This window comes from Bos taurus, chromosome 20, assembly GCF_002263795.3.
Source record: "Bos taurus isolate L1 Dominette 01449 registration number 42190680 breed Hereford chromosome 20, ARS-UCD2.0, whole genome shotgun sequence".
NCBI classification, from domain to species: domain Eukaryota; kingdom Metazoa; phylum Chordata; class Mammalia; order Artiodactyla; family Bovidae; genus Bos; species Bos taurus.
In genome coordinates this window covers 37,179,635-37,196,571 of record NC_037347.1, presented here as the reverse complement: position 1 = coordinate 37,196,571, position 16,937 = coordinate 37,179,635, and the positions used below count along the sequence as shown (strand labels likewise).

Genomic DNA, 16,937 nt, shown 5'->3' with positions numbered 1-16,937 from the left:
ATTCCATATCAGAAACTCAGTGTTGTTCTCTACTGCTGGCCGAGTGGACCATAGATAGTGTGGCCTTGGTGAGTAGAAGTCCATGTTGCTGAGCTTAAGTGTGACTTCCGTCTCTGCCACAACACATAGTCTGTTCATGAGCCCGTTGGGTGAGGACAGGAGTGGCTGCAGAAAGAGGCTGTTACCTTGGAGAAGGTATCTGCAGAGCAAGTCGTCTGCTGAGGCCACCCTTTGGTGAACATTCATATGGAATATAAATATTTTACCATTCAGAGATGCCTCTTTTCCAGATTCCCTTGTCACCAACTTTGATCATTTGTCTTTCCAAGCAAAGTGAATGAGATGCACATCTTGAAGTTCTGCCCAATGGGGAATTTTTTTTCACCACTGTCCTTCAGGGATGTCCCAGAAAGGGGCTGTATTGCTGCACTGTCCACTTTTGGGTGATCCCTGCATGTTGTGTAGACCAATCTGTAAACCAGGGATATTCCCTGTGGTCAACTGAGGCCAGAGGTGCAGGCTGAGAGAAGGCAGTGTAGCAGAATGGGAACCATAGGCATTTTGGCCACTTTTTCATGTAATTAACTTGTGCCCTTCAGCCTGCTCTGGCCTAATCGTGTATACACCGCTTCCCTTTGATGATATAATGCTGCTTTACACACCCAACTTTGTGGCTTGGTGAGGCAGCCACCCGGTTTATGATTGATAGCTCAGAATGCATGATGATTTTGGTGGCCCATGGGTAGGCATTCAGTATCGACTAAGGCCAAGTAGCGTGCCAAGAGCTGTTTCTCAAAAAGTAAGTGGTTGTTCCCAGAGGGTGGCAGGGCTTTGTTCCAAAATCCTGAGGACCTATGCTGCAGTTCATTTATAGAGGCTTGGCAGAGGCTCCAGTCAGCAGCCATATCTGCCACTGACACCTCAGTGCTGCTGGTCTGTGGCATGAGTGACAAAGCAGCTAGCACAGCAGCCTGGACCTGCCTTTCCAGAGCTGCCTTCTCTTCTATGCCCCATTCAGCACTGGCAGCTTCTCAGGTCACTCAGTAAATGGGCCAGAATCATATACCTAAATGAGGTATAATGAGAATAATATACCCAAATAAGCCTCCAAAATTCAAAGAAACTCTCTAAAGCATTGAGTTCTTTTTTGGTTATAGAAAGGACCAAGTGCAACATCTTCTTCTTTGCTTACAGTGGACATCACACCATGTCCCACACCACTAAGCCCCCAGGAATTTCTTCAAAGTAGAAGACCCCTAAATTTTTGTTGGATATATTCCCCACCCTTTCACATGCACATTCTACGAATAAGTCCAGTGTACTTGTTCCTTTTTGCTTACTATGTGCAGTTGGCATAATGTCATCAATGTAATGGGCCAGTGTGATGTCATGTTAAAGTGAAAGATAATCAGCGTCATACAAACTAAATTATAATGTAAGACTGGGGAGTTAAGATACCCCTGCGACAGTGCAATACATTTCTGGCCTTGCCAGTTAAAAGCAAACTGCTTCTGGGGGCTTTTGACAAGGATGAGGAAAAAAGGTATCTCCCAGATCATTAGCTGTACACCAGGTTCCAGAGGATGTTAATTTGTTCAAGCACTAACATCTCATCTGGTACAGGAGCTGCAGTTGGAGTCCTGACCTGGTTAAGCTTATGCTAATAATTCAGGGTCTTTTCTAATGAGTCGGTTCTTTACATCAGGTAGCCAAAGTATTGGAGCTTCAGCGTCAGTCCTTCCAATGATTTCTTTTAGGATTGACTGGTTTGATCTCCTTGCAGTCCAAGGGACTCAAGAGTCTTCTCCAACACCACAGTTCAAAAGCATCAATTCTTTGATGCTCAGCCTTCTTTATGGTCCAACTCTCACATCCATGCATGACTACTGGCAAAACCATAGCTTTGACTAGATGGACCTTTGTTGGCAAAGTGATGTCTCTGCCTTTTTTTTTTTTCCCTTTACTGTTATTTGCATTTATTTTTTGTGGCCTTTATTCCCGGGTCATAAGTTTTTGTTTCTTCACTTTCTTCTGGGATATCTTTTTCTTCTGTGCAACCTCCTCTTCTGGTTTAGGAACAATCTGTTCTTTTTCAGTAAGGATCATCTCAGTGTGGCAGGGAGAGCTCATGTAGGGGTTGATTGACTACGAGCTCTGTAAGTCCTGTGCCGCATCTCGTGGGCTTTGTTCACCTGGATGTGCTCAGTGACCAGAGATTCTGCGTCTAAGCCCTTAAGTTCCGCATGACTCTCTGCATTTTTGAGCATGTGCTGTAAAAATTCAGCACCCTTTTTGGGTCACTGATCCTGCATCCAGCCCTCCTGTTTGGCCTGTGCACACCTACCAACTCCACCACTGTAACAATGGAGTGGCACACATTGCTTCTTTAAAGTGACGTCCTTCAGATACTTGGAGGCTTTTCGGATATGCAAACCCTTTATGGCCTGGGCAATTTTCAGGAATGTTCTTAAAGTGAGCATGAAGATTTGAACCTCTTGATTTGGATGATTTTGTGGGGTTTTCTGGGTCGAGTGAATAGCGCATCACTTTTAGAGGTCACTGCAGCCTGCTTATCAGAAAAGTAATGTCTCTGCTTTTTAATACGCTGTCTAGGGTTGTCATAGCTTTTCTTCCAAGGAGCAAGCATCTTTTAATTTCATGGCTGCAGTCATCATAGGAAACCAAGAAAATAAAGTCTGTCACTGTTTCCTTTGTTTCCCCACCTATTCACCATGAATTGATGGGATCAGATTCCATGATCTTAGTTTTTTGAGAGTTTTAAGGCAGCTTTTTCAATCTCCTCTTTCACCTTCATTAGAAGTCTCTTCAAATTAGAGTCTCTTCAAAGCAAAGAGACTCTAATTGCTCTTTGCTTTCTGCCATAAGGGTGGTATCATCTGCATATCTGAGGTTATTGATATTTCTCCCAGCAATCTTGATTCCAGCTTGTGCTTCATCCAGCCTGGTATTTCGCATGATGTACTCTACATGTAAGTTAAATAAGCAGAGTGACAATATACAGCCTTGACGTACTACTCCTTTGCTAATGTGGAACCAGTCCATTGTTCCATGTCCATTTCTAACTGTTGCTTCTTGACCTGCCTACACATTTCTCAGGATGTATATAATCATGTACAAAATTTTGGTAAAATTATGGATGGTTAAAGGCTATTGTGATGTGGTCTCAGATGCAAATGAAGAAATGCTGTTGGACAACAGAGAAAAGTCTGTCCTCGTAATTTGACGAAGCACTTGGCTAAATTGTGTTCCTTTTCTAGTGTTTGGTGAAGGGAAGACTTCAAGTGATGAAATTGGATGTTTAGCTGAGGAGATTTCTAAGCAAAGGGTTGAAGGTGCAGCTTGATTTCTTGTGCCCGAGTTTACAGTCAAATAGTGTCTTTGTCTCCATCAACCAGTGAATGGCTAAAGAAAACCTGATGTATCTATATAGCTAAATAGTACAGCATGTCAAAAGGAACAAACTACTGATACTTAACAGCAAAGTAGGTAAATAATAAAAACATTACACAAAGTGACAAGAGTCTTATACAGAAGAGTACAGGTTATGATTCTATTTATACGAAGCTCTAGGAGAGGCTATACTAATCTGTATGGAAAAAAATCAGAAGAGTGGTTGCAGGGAGCCATGGATCGAATGGAAAGGAACATGAGGGAATTTTCAAAGGTGATGGTAATAATCTATATCAGTAGTTTTAAAAGTTAACAAGATTATCTGTGACTTGTTAGAAGTAAAATTTTAAGACTTTTGTCCAGATTTAATTAATCAGTAACTCTGAAGTTGGGGCCCACCATTCTATAGTTTAGCAGTCTCCAGATGATTCTAATGTAAGTTAAAGATGGAGAAAGTTTGTCCTCTATCTTGGTAGAGTGTTTGAGTTATAAAGGGTAATGCACTTAACAAAACTGGGCAACTGTAGATTTGTACATATCATTTCATGTAAATTTTATCTCAAAAGGAAAAGGTAGAGAGTATATTGATGTCTACAGCTTATTTACCCATCAAAAAGTTGGACAGAGATGTGTATATGTTTATACTATATATATTATATATGCATACATATATATGTACATCTGTGCATGCATATTGTGGGGCTGGTTTAGCATCAGCACGTGTGTGTATGATTTAACATTAAACAAAAAATAAGTAATCATATCAGAGGATACAAAAGAAATTGTTGATAAAATTTAATACCCTTGAATGAATAACGTCTAGTAAACTAGAAGTAAAATCTGACAGAGAATAAACTGTAAAACCTAAAGTAAAAATCATGCAAAATGGGAAGATGTTAAAAGAGATCTCATCAAAATCAAGAATAGAAAATATTTATCAAGCATGTCAAGGTGTTCTTAAACCATATATGGAAAAGTAAAGAGTTGAAAATAATCATCACTTCTGAAAATGCAGGAGCACTAATGTGTCTTAACAGGTACCAGGACTTATTAAAGATTGAGTAATTAAGATGGCTTGAACTTTTCAATAAATGGGACTGGAACAAGTGGCTACCCATAAGGGTTGTTTTTTACTTTTTTAAAAAATTCTTCAACTCAGCAAAGAGTCCGGGCATGACTGAGTGTGCACACACACAAACATGCATAGATTAAAGGAAATCTTTTAAACTTTTAGAAGACAGTATTTATGTGCGAGCTAAGTCGCTTCAGTTGTGTCCAACTCTGTGCAACTCTTTGGACTGTAGCCTGCTAGGCTACTTTGTCTATGGGATTCTCCAGGCAAGAATACTGGAGTAGGTTGCTATGCCCTCCACCAGGGTATCTTCCCGACCCAGGGATCAACCCGCGTCTCTTATGTCTCCTGCGTTGGCAGGCTGGTTCTTTATCTCTAGCGCCACCTGGGAAGCCCCAGAAGACAGTATATGTATTAATATATTTTTGACTTTTCTTAATGAAGGATTTCTTGAGTCCCAGAAAACCAATAACCTGAAAAGACTGATAAATTTCACTGCCTTAAAATGAAGAACACTTGTGAATCCAGAAAAAACACACTAAGTGGGACAGATATTTGATACACATACAACTGACAAAGGAATGTTGTTAAAAAATATAAAGAGCTGCTTTCCTACAAACCAGTATAAGGCAAGAGTCTCAGTAGGAAAACAGGAGAAAGTAATGAGTGGGCATTTCATAAAGAAAAAAACACATGTGACTTAAGGTATTCAGCCTCATTCATAATATGGGAAATGCAAATCAAGACTCTTTTTAAACTTAGCATTATTTCATAGAGTTGAACATTCATATTACCCATGACCCAGGAATTCCATGCCAAGGTACACACCCGAGAGAATCTTACATATGTGTACCAGGAGACAAATAAAAATGCTCATTATGCCACTAAAGTTATAATTAACTTGTCTTCAGTAGAATGGATGAATGAATTGCAGTACAGACACAACACCTATTTTATAGTAGCAAAAATGAGTTAAGTAACAGTTTCATGCAACAACCTGGATTACAGTTAGTGACATATTAAATGGAAAAGGCCAATCCCAGAAGACTGCATCCAGCATGATACCTTTTAGAAAATTGAAAATCCAGCAAAACTAGAATAACTTTTTTTTTTAAGTGAAGAAATGGAAAAAGTTCTGATAAGTGGTACTTTGAAAGTGAAACAGGAAGATGGGATAAAGGAAGGAGCACATTGAGAAATATAAGTTATTGGAGATACTCTTAAGTTAGGTTCATAATGCATCATTATATTTTATTTTATAAAATATTCATTATATTTTATAATCAAAGAAAAGGGCGTATAACCAGTACTGGCAGTGTGTCATAACCCAAAATTTATGGTTAATACTTTTGTGTGTACTTGATGTCTTGGAGAGCAAAAACAAGGGTAAAGAGCCTGTTTTCTACCCCTTCCCAAAAAAGAACAAGGTAGCATATAATATTAATAGCTGCTTAAGGTTGAGTTACAGAGCAGGACATGGAGAACTTGCTGTTTAGAGCTAAAACTGGGTAAATTGAAGTTACCTTGATTTGATTTATTTCTTTAAATTGGAAGGAGTAGGGGAAATGTGTGTGATAACGTTACTCTGATTGCTATCAGTTGTAGTCATCCACACATCTTGTAGTGAAAGTTTAAACTAAATCTTCTCTGTCCTATACTAGCCACGTGTGATTTTTCATTTCATTTGAATTTTTATTTATTTTTAATTCCTCAGTTATACTAGCTACATTTCAAGTGTTTAGTAGCTGCATGTGGCTTGTGGCAGCAATACTGTACAGCACAGATATAAAACATATCCATCATTGCAGAAAGTTATAATTGTACAGCGTTGGAACCCTTGACAGGAATTACACATTTTTAACTTCTTTAATAACCCAAGAATTGTATTAGCTATTCTTTATTAACAAAACAGATGTATCTTAGGTGACATTACCATTGACCTCTGATTATTAAAGATTGTATTTATTTTCCAGCTATAATTAGACTTATCTCTTTTCTCATATCATTATTTGTAGCACATCTCTATCAGTTGGTAAAAGATAACACAGGGAAGAAATCCAGCCTTGTGTTTTATAATTGCAGATTTTAAGGTGCAAGTCAGATGTAGTTACAGCTATTTTAAAAATGTCATTAACCCATAATAAACTTTTTTGAGAAATCAAGAACTTGAAATGATGAGGGATGAAATTCTAAGTCTTTAAAATCACTCAACTAGCATTGAGGGGTAATCTTAAGGGAAGGTCAGTGTTCTCATTTCTCTCATATTCTGCCTTAGGTTCTATACATAGCAATTTAAATAACTTCATACTAAAATTGTTTGGAATATCTTTAATTACTGGTTATATTTTAAAATATTTGTTCTATATTTTTTATTTGTGAATTTGCATTTTCAGTATTGTTAGTAACCAATTGAAAATCTTATTACTTATGGACACATTTTGATGCATTTATATTATTATTGTCTAATGAATTATACTGGGATTTTTTTTTTCATATATATACACTTATAGTTGTTGAAGTCTGAAGAGGATTCCTCATATAAACCTGTGAAGAAAGCTTGTACTCAACTTGTTGATAACCTAGTTGAGCACATTCTTAAATATGAGGAATCTCTAGCTGGTAAGACATTTTATATGTTGGTCATTAAGTTGATTTTATAAGATGTTAAAATACTTTGTGCACATTTCTTATTTTTGCCTCTCACTCTGCTTAGCCTAATAATTAACTACTTCACTTTTAAATGAACTCTGTTTTTTGTTGTGTTGAATCCCAGGTTATTGTTACGTTATAGTTGACTGGTATTATTTACAGCAATGTAATAGAAGCATGGGACTCATCTCTTTCACATATCTTTCAATAGAATATAATTTTAGATGTCATATGAGCAAGAATTAAAGTAAGTCCAGGGACTAATGTATGTAGGTAAATGTGCTTATCCAAAAACTGTTCAGTATCTTTCAAATTATATAAAAATTTCTATCAAAATGAAGTTAATTAGTATAAAAATGTTTTTAAAAGATTTATAGTGCCTTCCTAATACCATTTATAATTATATAAAATGTGCTTAACCTTGACCTAGAAAGATGTTAGTAATTTTTAAATTGACAAGTTTGTTAAATCTTTAATATTATATATTATCTATCAGTCACAAAATTGAAGTTATTAATGAAAATATAAATGATTATAAAATCATAAAAGTCATAATTGTTATCTATTGCTTGAAAGCACACAAGACTAACATTACTTCCCATCCCCTAATATATATTAATCAGGAACAACAGGCAGCCTCAGTCAATTTTCAGAATTGGGGGCCATTTACCTCTTACAGAGGTACCATTTATGGTAAAAATTGTTGATATTCTTTATATTTTAATGCAGTCTTTTTTATTTTTTCATTTTCCATGTTTACCTCTTTTTCTTTGTATCTTCTGTTCTGCTTCCCAGTTTTCCCCTTTCCTAGATTTTAAAGGTGATACTGTTGTCACTTAATGTTAAACAGTTGCTAATCTCCTCTAAAAATGCCCAGGAACTAAGACACATTGTATCTTCTAGCTAGCTACACTTTTCTCTTAGCTGAACAGCATTTACTTGTCTTAATACAGCACTGGTCCACTTATGCATCATTCCTGTCTTCTGACATTTTACCACAGCAGCATCTTTTTTCCCCAGTACCCTTAAACACAGTATCACCTCAGCTAAATTGTTTTTGTCCTCCTTTGCTAATTTCTTTCCCATTCTCATTTCCATGCATTTTTAGATACTAACCAATACTATGTTTATTCTCAGAATTCCATCTCTAAACTTCCCAACTTTGATTCTGCTTTTTACTTCAGTCCTCCTCCCCTTGATGTGAAACTTGCCTTCCAAAGTGCAGCCTTTTTGCCCTTTATCCTTAATACATGTAATTTTATATAAGATAGAAAGGCAAGAAGTCTAGTATCATAAGGAATGCTAATCTGTTGTATTGAGGCATGTACTGAATCTATTCAGAGGATAGTATTGAGTAATTTGAATAATATTCTGTATCATTTCCACTGCCTTGTCATATTTTAGTGTCTTATTTTCTGTTTGTTTTTCCAGACTCTGACAATAAAGGTGTGAATTCTGGAAGATTGGTAGCTTGCATAACCACTTTGTTCTTATTCAGCAAAATAAGACCCCAGCTCATGGTTAAACATGCCATGACTATGCAGCCATATCTTACCACTAAATGTAGTGTAAGTATAGAGCTGTCTGTCCTGTTTTTCTCTCTTATCTAAACCATGTAGTAACTATTTTAAATTTAGAGTTCGCATTGTGTCATCCACCTTTTCACTGACAGATGACAGTCATTTTCACTGAAAGATCAACTGGGTTATGTACTCAAATATAGGTTCTAATATTTGTAGCAAGTTATCTACAAACATCATTTTTCTGATGTATTATAAATAAATTTCAGGTTTCATCTCTCTGTAAGCTCCTCAAGTTAAACTCTCAGTAATGCTTAATAAATGTAACCATTATTAGGACTTAAACAGTGAGTGAGCAAAGTTCTTGTCACTGAGAAATTTACTGTCATTTGGATTCTGGTTTTGCTTTTCATTTGTTATTTTTGATGTATTTTATTTATATAATGTATTTATATACTGAATATGAAAAATAAAGGATCATCAGAGATGTTAGGTTTTTAAGTTAATATTACACTTGTTCTCCTAAAATCGAATGTGAAGATTAACTACTGCTTGAGTCAGATAATCCAGCAGTTTATATGACAGCATGGTAAATTCAATGGCTTATTACAACAGTAAATTTTAAAATACTCTAAAAATCTATGAATGTAGTTATTTTTTTACTTCCTATGTTCCAAGCTTCCTAAGGAGCTAATTTTAACTGTTTACTAAGTTTGTTTTGCTGCTATGGTCAGTTTTTTTGGTGATCTAAATTAATAAATTCTAGGTGAAAAACTTCAGGATGTCCTGAGGAATTTTAAAACCAGAGAAAAGTATCAGAAGATAAATACATTAAAAATAATATATAATACTTCTGAAACAAACATTTAAGACAACATATTTCTGTCTTTAGGGCTTGTGTTAGATGCAGATATAAACTGATTAATATGTAATCTGTGACTAATAATAATAGTTAATAGTTTTTGAGCACAGTGCCAAACACTAAAAAATTTTGCATGCAGCATCTCATTTACATTATGAAGTTAGTACCATTATTATCCTGGTTTTACAGATAAGGAAATGGAAGCTTAGAGAATATAAATAATTTGCCCAGTGTCATAGCTAATGAGTCCCAAAGCTAGAATTCAATACCATGTCTGTTTGCTTGAAGAATTTAAACAACAAAGGAGCCTTGATTATCCTCATTTAAATCGATATTTTTTAAAGCAAGGTTACTTGAAAACATTTTCTATAGTTTGTTATGCATACACACACTAATATAAAGTTTTATGTAAATAAGGTTATCTCATATATACGATAGACACCTTTTTTTTTTTTTTTAACGTTTTTTGTTGTTGTTTTTTATATCCTACCCTCGTTTCAGGATAAGCAATCTGGAGTGTCCTTGCACATTTTATCCATGTTTCTATAATTGCAGACACACATTATACAAATGGTTAACCAGATTTTTTAAAAATCACATCATGTTATATATGTATCTGTCAGGCATTTTTACTAATCTCAAAACAACTGATATATATTCATCCTTTTGAATAGCTGTATATTATTCATCTTATGGACATCTTATGATTTGTTTAACCATTTTCCCATCTAATTGAGTATTTATTTTTTATTTACATTGTTTCCTGTTGATAGCCACTACAACCAATTCCTTAATAGTCATTCCTATTCATATACTTTTAAATATTCATGCTTCTTTTTCTTTGACATAGTCTGAGGAATTGACTTCCCAGATTGAAGGAATGTTTTTGCAGTTTTGATTTTGTTTCTGAGTAGCTCTTGTCAAATTGCTGGTGGACATGTTTCATAGCCACTTTGGAAACCAGTGAATGATGCTCTGTGTCATTTTTGTACTCTTTGCCAGGCTAACAGATGTAAAAGAATGTAGTTGTTTGTTGCTTCAGCTTCTCTTCCTTGATTTCCAAGAGGTTTAGCATCTTTTTTATGGCATTAACCAGTTGAACTTCATTTTCCTTAATTTGACTGTTCTTATCCTTTGCTTATTTTACCTTTGAACTGTGGACCTTTTTTTGGTAAACTCTTTAAAAAATGTTTGAGATATTGACCTATCTTATGTATATTCATTCCAGATATTTCAGGTATTCTACAGCTCTTTTCCTTCATGATTTTCATCTTCATTTAAATTTTTCTTTTAGATTTTAAGATACTTTATTTACTTGATTTTTCAAGTCAGTTATGTTTCAAAAAATTTTTACTGCATTTTTAAAGTAAGATTCTGTCAGTGATTTTCAAATGAATTTATCTTGAGAAAAACTAATTTACCCCTTCACCCACTTTAATCACCTGTTGCCTACAATTTTTAATCAGTTTTAAAACCTCTAAAATTTAAAAAAATTGTAATGTTAACATTTTAAATTTTAAAATAAAGGAGACTTATACCTAATTCTGGGATTCTGTGTTTTCCTCTATCATAAAAGGGGTTAACACAGCACTATTGTTAGCACTCAACTTCAGCACTGTTGACACTCAGGACCTGGTTATTCTTTGTTTTCAAGAGCTTTTCTGCATGTTATAGGATGTTTGGCAATATCCTTGGCCTCTGTCCACTGGATGCGAGTAGTACCCTCATGCCAGTGTTATGACAACCAAAATTGTCTCCATATATTGCCAGATATCCATTGGGGACAAAGTGAAAGTGAAAATATCAGTTGCTCAGTTGTGTCCGACTCTGCCACCCCATGGACTATATAACCTGCCAGACTCCTCTGTCCATGGAATTCTCCAGGCAGGGATAATGGAGTGGGTTGCCATTTTCTCCAGGGGATCTTCCCAACCCAGGAATTAAACCTGGGTCTCCTGCATTGCAGGCAGATTCTTTACCATCTGAGCCACCAGGAAAGTCACCCTCAATTGAGAGATACTGCACTGTTATTATCCTAGTTTGAAAAATATTAATCTTAAAAATTGTACCAGTCTTTGGTAAAATACTCTGTTAAATATTTAAACACCATTGTTCAGAACTGTTAGTGCATATTAGGGAGAAAAACAGTAACTGTAGCATTATGACTAAGTGACTAAAAGATCACATGGTAAGTTAGTGACAGAGCTAGAATAAAATCCAGGTTCCTGTCACTATCTGCTCCTCTTCCCTTCATACTTTAAAAAAGCTCTTTCCTAATGCTGTTTTGGGTTTTTTTTTGGGGGGGAGGGGAAGCTATTATGTGTGTGTGTGTGTGTATATATATATATATGTATATAATATACCTATAAAATAATACCAAAACCTCAAATACACAAAGCTGCATATAGTTTCTTTTCAGATTTTGATATTCATAAAGCTTTGATTTTATCCTTATAGACACAAAATGATTTCATGGTTATCTGCAATGTTGCAAAAATTCTAGAACTAGTTGTACCACTGATGGAACATCCGAGTGAAACTTTCCTTGCCACTATTGAAGAAGATCTAATGAAGCTTATCATCAAATATGGCATGACTGTAAGCATTCACTTTACCACCTCTGTGTTGACCAATATGCAATTCACAAATCATGTGTTTTTAAATCACTTTATCATGCTTTTACCTTTGTTTTTAACTTTTATCTAAACAGTAATATTTTTTCTCTTTTAGGTAGTGCAACATTGTGTAAGCTGTCTTGGGGCTGTTGTAAATAAAGTGACACAAAATTTTAAATTTGTGTGGGCCTGTTTCAATAGATACTATGGTAAGTTCACTGCCTGGGCTTTAAAATTATTTTGCTAGATCCTGCAGTGTCCAGTTCCTTTTTAACATATCTGATAAAAGATAAGGGAATTATAAGAGGTTTGATTGTCCTCTGTAGTCCATTCTCAGAAGCAATACTTCCTGGTATCTTTTATATTCCCTCAATAACCCAATGTGATTACTTCAGAAATTTATCTTCTCATAAGTGAATGTTGATAAGTTTTTTGCCTACTATGTCAAATAAAATTTAAATACCATTTTTTTTCTTAGTTCTTTTAGGCTCACTTGGAATGTCCTCATATTTCTAGGCATGTTTAATACTTAGAAAAGTTTAATTTTAGTAAATTTTAATTGAATTTATATTAATTTTAGTAAAATTTAGTTTTAGTTTATTAGCAGTAATTATTTGAGCATAACAGTTTAAGAATAGAGGGTTTATTATAAATAATATAAATAAATGTTACTTATTTTACTAGGTGCCATTTCAAAATTAAAAAGTCAACACCAAGAGGACCCAAATAACACTTCACTGCTAACAAACAAACCAGCACTTTTGAGATCCCTATTCACTGTTGGGGCACTGTGTCGGCATTTTGATTTTGATCTGGAAGATTTTAAAGGCAACAGTAAGGTAAAGATCCTAATATTATTATTTAATATCCTGAAAAAATAGAACTGTGTGACCTGTGCATTAAAAAATGACTGTAATGACCCAGGATGAGCAGCATTAGAGTAGTCTGGGTTTTGGTGTTGTTTTGTTTTAATTTTATTGTATTTTATTTTCTATTTTTTGGATATGCGGCATGTGAAAGGGCTTTCCAGGTGGCACTCGTGGTAAAGAACCTGCCTGCTAATGCAGGAGATGTAAGAGACGCAGGATTGATCCCTGGGTCAGGAAGATCCCCTGGAAGAGGGCAGGGCAACCCACTCCAGTATTGCCTGGAGAATCCTATGGACAGAGGAGCCTCGCAGGCTGCAGTCCATAGGGTCGTACAGAGTCGGACACGACCAAAGCAACTTAGCATGCACACATGGAGTGTGGGATCTTCGTTCCCTAACCCAGGATTGAACCTGCACCCCCTCCATTGGAAGCATGTAGTCTTAACCACTGACAGACCAGGGAAGTCTCTAGAGTTGTCTGGTTTAATTCTAAAACAATGCTTTTCAAAACATGGTCTGTGAAGCCAATCGGTTAGTTACCAGTCTGATAAATTAATGCAAGTTATATCTGCAAACTGTCCCAATGAATGAGATTGTTCTAAAATTTATGGACTTATACATGTATTGGTGATTTATTCTTTAGTAAAGTTTACATGCAGAAGTTTGCTTTTAGATATTTTTTCCCTTCACAGTTGAAAGCGGATCTAAGCTACTCTTCCTTATACACTTTAATGTGTTTTTCCCCCTTAGGTTAACATAAAGGATAAAGTACTTGAACTATTGATGTATTTTACAAAGCATTCAGATGAAGAAGTGCAAACAAAAGCCATCATTGGTCTAGGTAAATTAAGTCTAGATTTCTTCCTAGTTCTTAGCTGTTTGAGAGGTTGAGGAAGTTTTAAAAATTTTGTGAGTCTAAAACATTGATTTACTTAAGTATGTTTCTGTTTAAAGTAGGATCTGGTGTCTAGAGTATACTTCTGGGGGTTAAAACAACGGGGTTCCATTTTTGGCTCATCCAGTGACTTCCTGGGTGACTTTCAGCAAGTCATGTAACTTGTATGTCAGTTTCCTCATTAGTAAAATAGAGGTGACAATACTTTTTTCAACCCCTACTTTATAGGGTTCAAAGTTCTTTAATTAAGAAAAGTGATGTAGAAAAATTTGTACTGTTGTGTATTTTTTTAATTGTTACTTTTCTTTGCAATGTTTTGTCAGTGTATGTGTCTGCCTCTTCTAAAGTCAAAACAGAGGGCAGTCTACAGACTTCTATTTATTAGTATATAGATAACACATAGTAACCAACCACATAGGAACAGCTGGATGTATACTTTTTCTCTATTATTTTTCCAAGAGCATTGATGTAATAAATACATGTGGTTAGGTTAGGTCTTTGAGGTTTATCTGGAAGGATATTGGAATATGGGCGAAATTTGAGAAGGATAGCCTTAAAGTCTTGATACCTGAACTAAATGCACTAAAAAAAATTAGAAGAGCACTCTCTTCATGTTTTTGTGCTGTTGTTTTTTTGTTGTTGTTGTTGTTTGTTTTGTTTTACTCTGTACAGATACAGAGTATCTTAATATCTTATTTCCTCTTCATCTCTTTCAGAAAATTACATATAGCAAATAGAGTAAAAATTCATATACCACTTACTAGGGAGTTGTATTGGTAGAGTATTACCTTTCAAGTCAAATATGTACTTCAGTCTGGACATACATTCTATAAAACAGCAAAAACTAATAGTGTTACATCTAATTCAGAGAACAAAGAATGTAAATTTTAATTTGAAGCAGTACTATGCAGAAAATAGTGCCTTTAGACCAGTTAATAAAAGTTGCCTGGGCCATTGTTATCCTGTGTCACCTTGGGCTAGTTATCTGATCACTCTATGCTTTGAATTTAGTTTGTTATTTGGCATCCATAATATTTGCTCTCATCAAAGATCTTCGTTTCATCTCATAAATAAGCATTTTGTATAAATAAACATGGGTAATACTATTTTGGGTAATAAATATGGGTAATTTGTGATTATAGAATTCAACATTGTGGCTTCATTATAACAACATATAGAAATAGATACAAGATTTTTAGCTTTATTTTAGAAGTACTTCATTTCATCAGATGAATATATTTTAATAGCACCAAGGTTAGTACCTTCCACTAGGGATCTAAAAAGGCACACATTACCTCTTAAATCCTGAAAATATCCCCTTGAGGTAGGTGGGTGGTAAATATTATTGTCCCCATTTTACAGATGGAGAATTGAGGCACAGAGAGATTATGTGACTCACCCAAGGTCACACTACAAGTCAGTGGTGGAGCCAGGAATAGAACCCAAGACTCCTGACTCCTAGTCCACTCCCTTAGCCACTAGGCCCTGCTCCCTCCTCAAGGTTTCCTCTTGAGTGAAATTCTCCTTTGAAATGCAATTTCTTGTTTTTAATTCATGGGGGAAGAAGTACCTGCTCTAATACTTCTCTAGGTAAGGCCACCAGCATATTCTTCCAGTCATTTTAAGTTTTAATTTTTGAAATAAGATACTCTTTATATACTTTATCAACATTTTCAATAAATGTTATATTTAATTTTAATATTAATATATCAAGAGAATTTTTGTTTTTTTCATCTTCTTTAGGATTTGCCTTTATTCAGCACCCAAGTCTAATGTTTGAGCAAGAGGTGAAAAATCTATACAATAATATTTTATCTGATAAAAACTCCTCAGTAAATTTAAAAATACAAGTGTTAAAAAACCTCCAGACCTACCTACAAGAAGAAGATACACGTATGCAGCAGGCAGATAGAGACTGTAAGTGAAAATATATTTTCAAAGTTCACAGTGGGGCTGCAGTTAGCATACTGTGTGACTCTTTTTTAATCCAGATACCTACTTAGCCTATATTAGATAAAGGAGTTGAGTTAAAGAAGATACTTCATAAACTCCCTAAAGTAGTTTATAAATTGAATGTGCATGCAGACTTTAACATTTTGACAGAGGGAAAGGGATTATACTTTCTCATCATGTTCTCCAAGGGGTCTCTAACAGACCTAAAAAAATTTAAAAATTAAGGACCAATGAGTCAGCTGTCACATTTTGTGCTTTTGTGACTTAATTTAGAATAGTTAGTAAAGTTAATATACATATTCTTAGTATGTTTACTTCCTTTTGTAGGGAAGAAGGTTGCAAAACAGGAAGATTTGAAAGAAATGGGTGATGTTTCCTCAGGGATGAGTAGTTCCATCATGCAGCTTTACCTCAAACAGGTGCTTGAGGCGTTTTTTCACACCCAATCAAGTGTACGCCACTTCGCCCTCAATGTCATTGCATTGACTCTAAACCAAGGTCTTATTCATCCAGTTCAGGTAAGTATGTTTTACAGCAATAGCACTTACGGAAGGAGCCAAGAATTTGTTGCCACTTGAAGACATTGTGATTAGAAAATAAGTAGTTCTTTATTCCTCTTAGTTGTCAATTTCGGGGGTGAGGGGGACCATCCAAAACTCTTAGGAATCCAAGTTTTAGTCCATCTTTTAGGTTGTTTTTAACTGCAAAGTACATATATATTCATAATGTTGATTCTATTATACAAACTTTATATTTGCACAGTATGTACTCAGTATTACTTCTTCTAAGTAGGGATAATAGATTTGATTTAATTCACGTTGACGCTTACCTCTAAAATCCAACAACAGCGTGTAATATAAATGGAGTTAAGGGTATAATCTATCTTAACAGTGTGGATTTTAGTCCACAGAAAAGTCACCTGTATAATCTGAACTCTGTTCCTTCATCTTTAATTGGAACTAAGATCAAGCACCAAATACCTTAAAACATGGATTTGTAGACTAGATGATGTACTCAAGACATATTTGTACTACAAGGGATTGGCAGCTAATGTTTATGTTGTAGTATTCACCATCTGACACATTCAGGAGA

The 16,937-nt window shown here is 35.2% G+C and overlaps 1 protein-coding gene across 4 annotated transcripts in view; it reads left to right on the top strand.

The window, feature by feature from the left end:
* NIPBL (NIPBL cohesin loading factor) overlaps nucleotides 1-16,937 on the top strand; it is a 205,463-nt gene that overhangs the window by 173,771 nt on the left and 14,755 nt on the right. For all 4 annotated transcript variants that reach the window (NM_001206584.2, XM_015459095.3, XM_005221614.4 and 1 more), the window contains 8 exons: nucleotides 6,994-7,102; nucleotides 8,564-8,700; nucleotides 11,972-12,112; nucleotides 12,245-12,338; nucleotides 12,814-12,968; nucleotides 13,748-13,838; nucleotides 15,636-15,809; nucleotides 16,173-16,363. In NM_001206584.2, coding sequence (NP_001193513.1) covers nucleotides 6,994-7,102; nucleotides 8,564-8,700; nucleotides 11,972-12,112; nucleotides 12,245-12,338; nucleotides 12,814-12,968; nucleotides 13,748-13,838; nucleotides 15,636-15,809; nucleotides 16,173-16,363 — 1,092 coding nt within the window. The remainder of the gene's footprint in view (nucleotides 1-6,993; nucleotides 7,103-8,563; nucleotides 8,701-11,971; nucleotides 12,113-12,244; nucleotides 12,339-12,813; nucleotides 12,969-13,747; nucleotides 13,839-15,635; nucleotides 15,810-16,172; nucleotides 16,364-16,937) is intronic.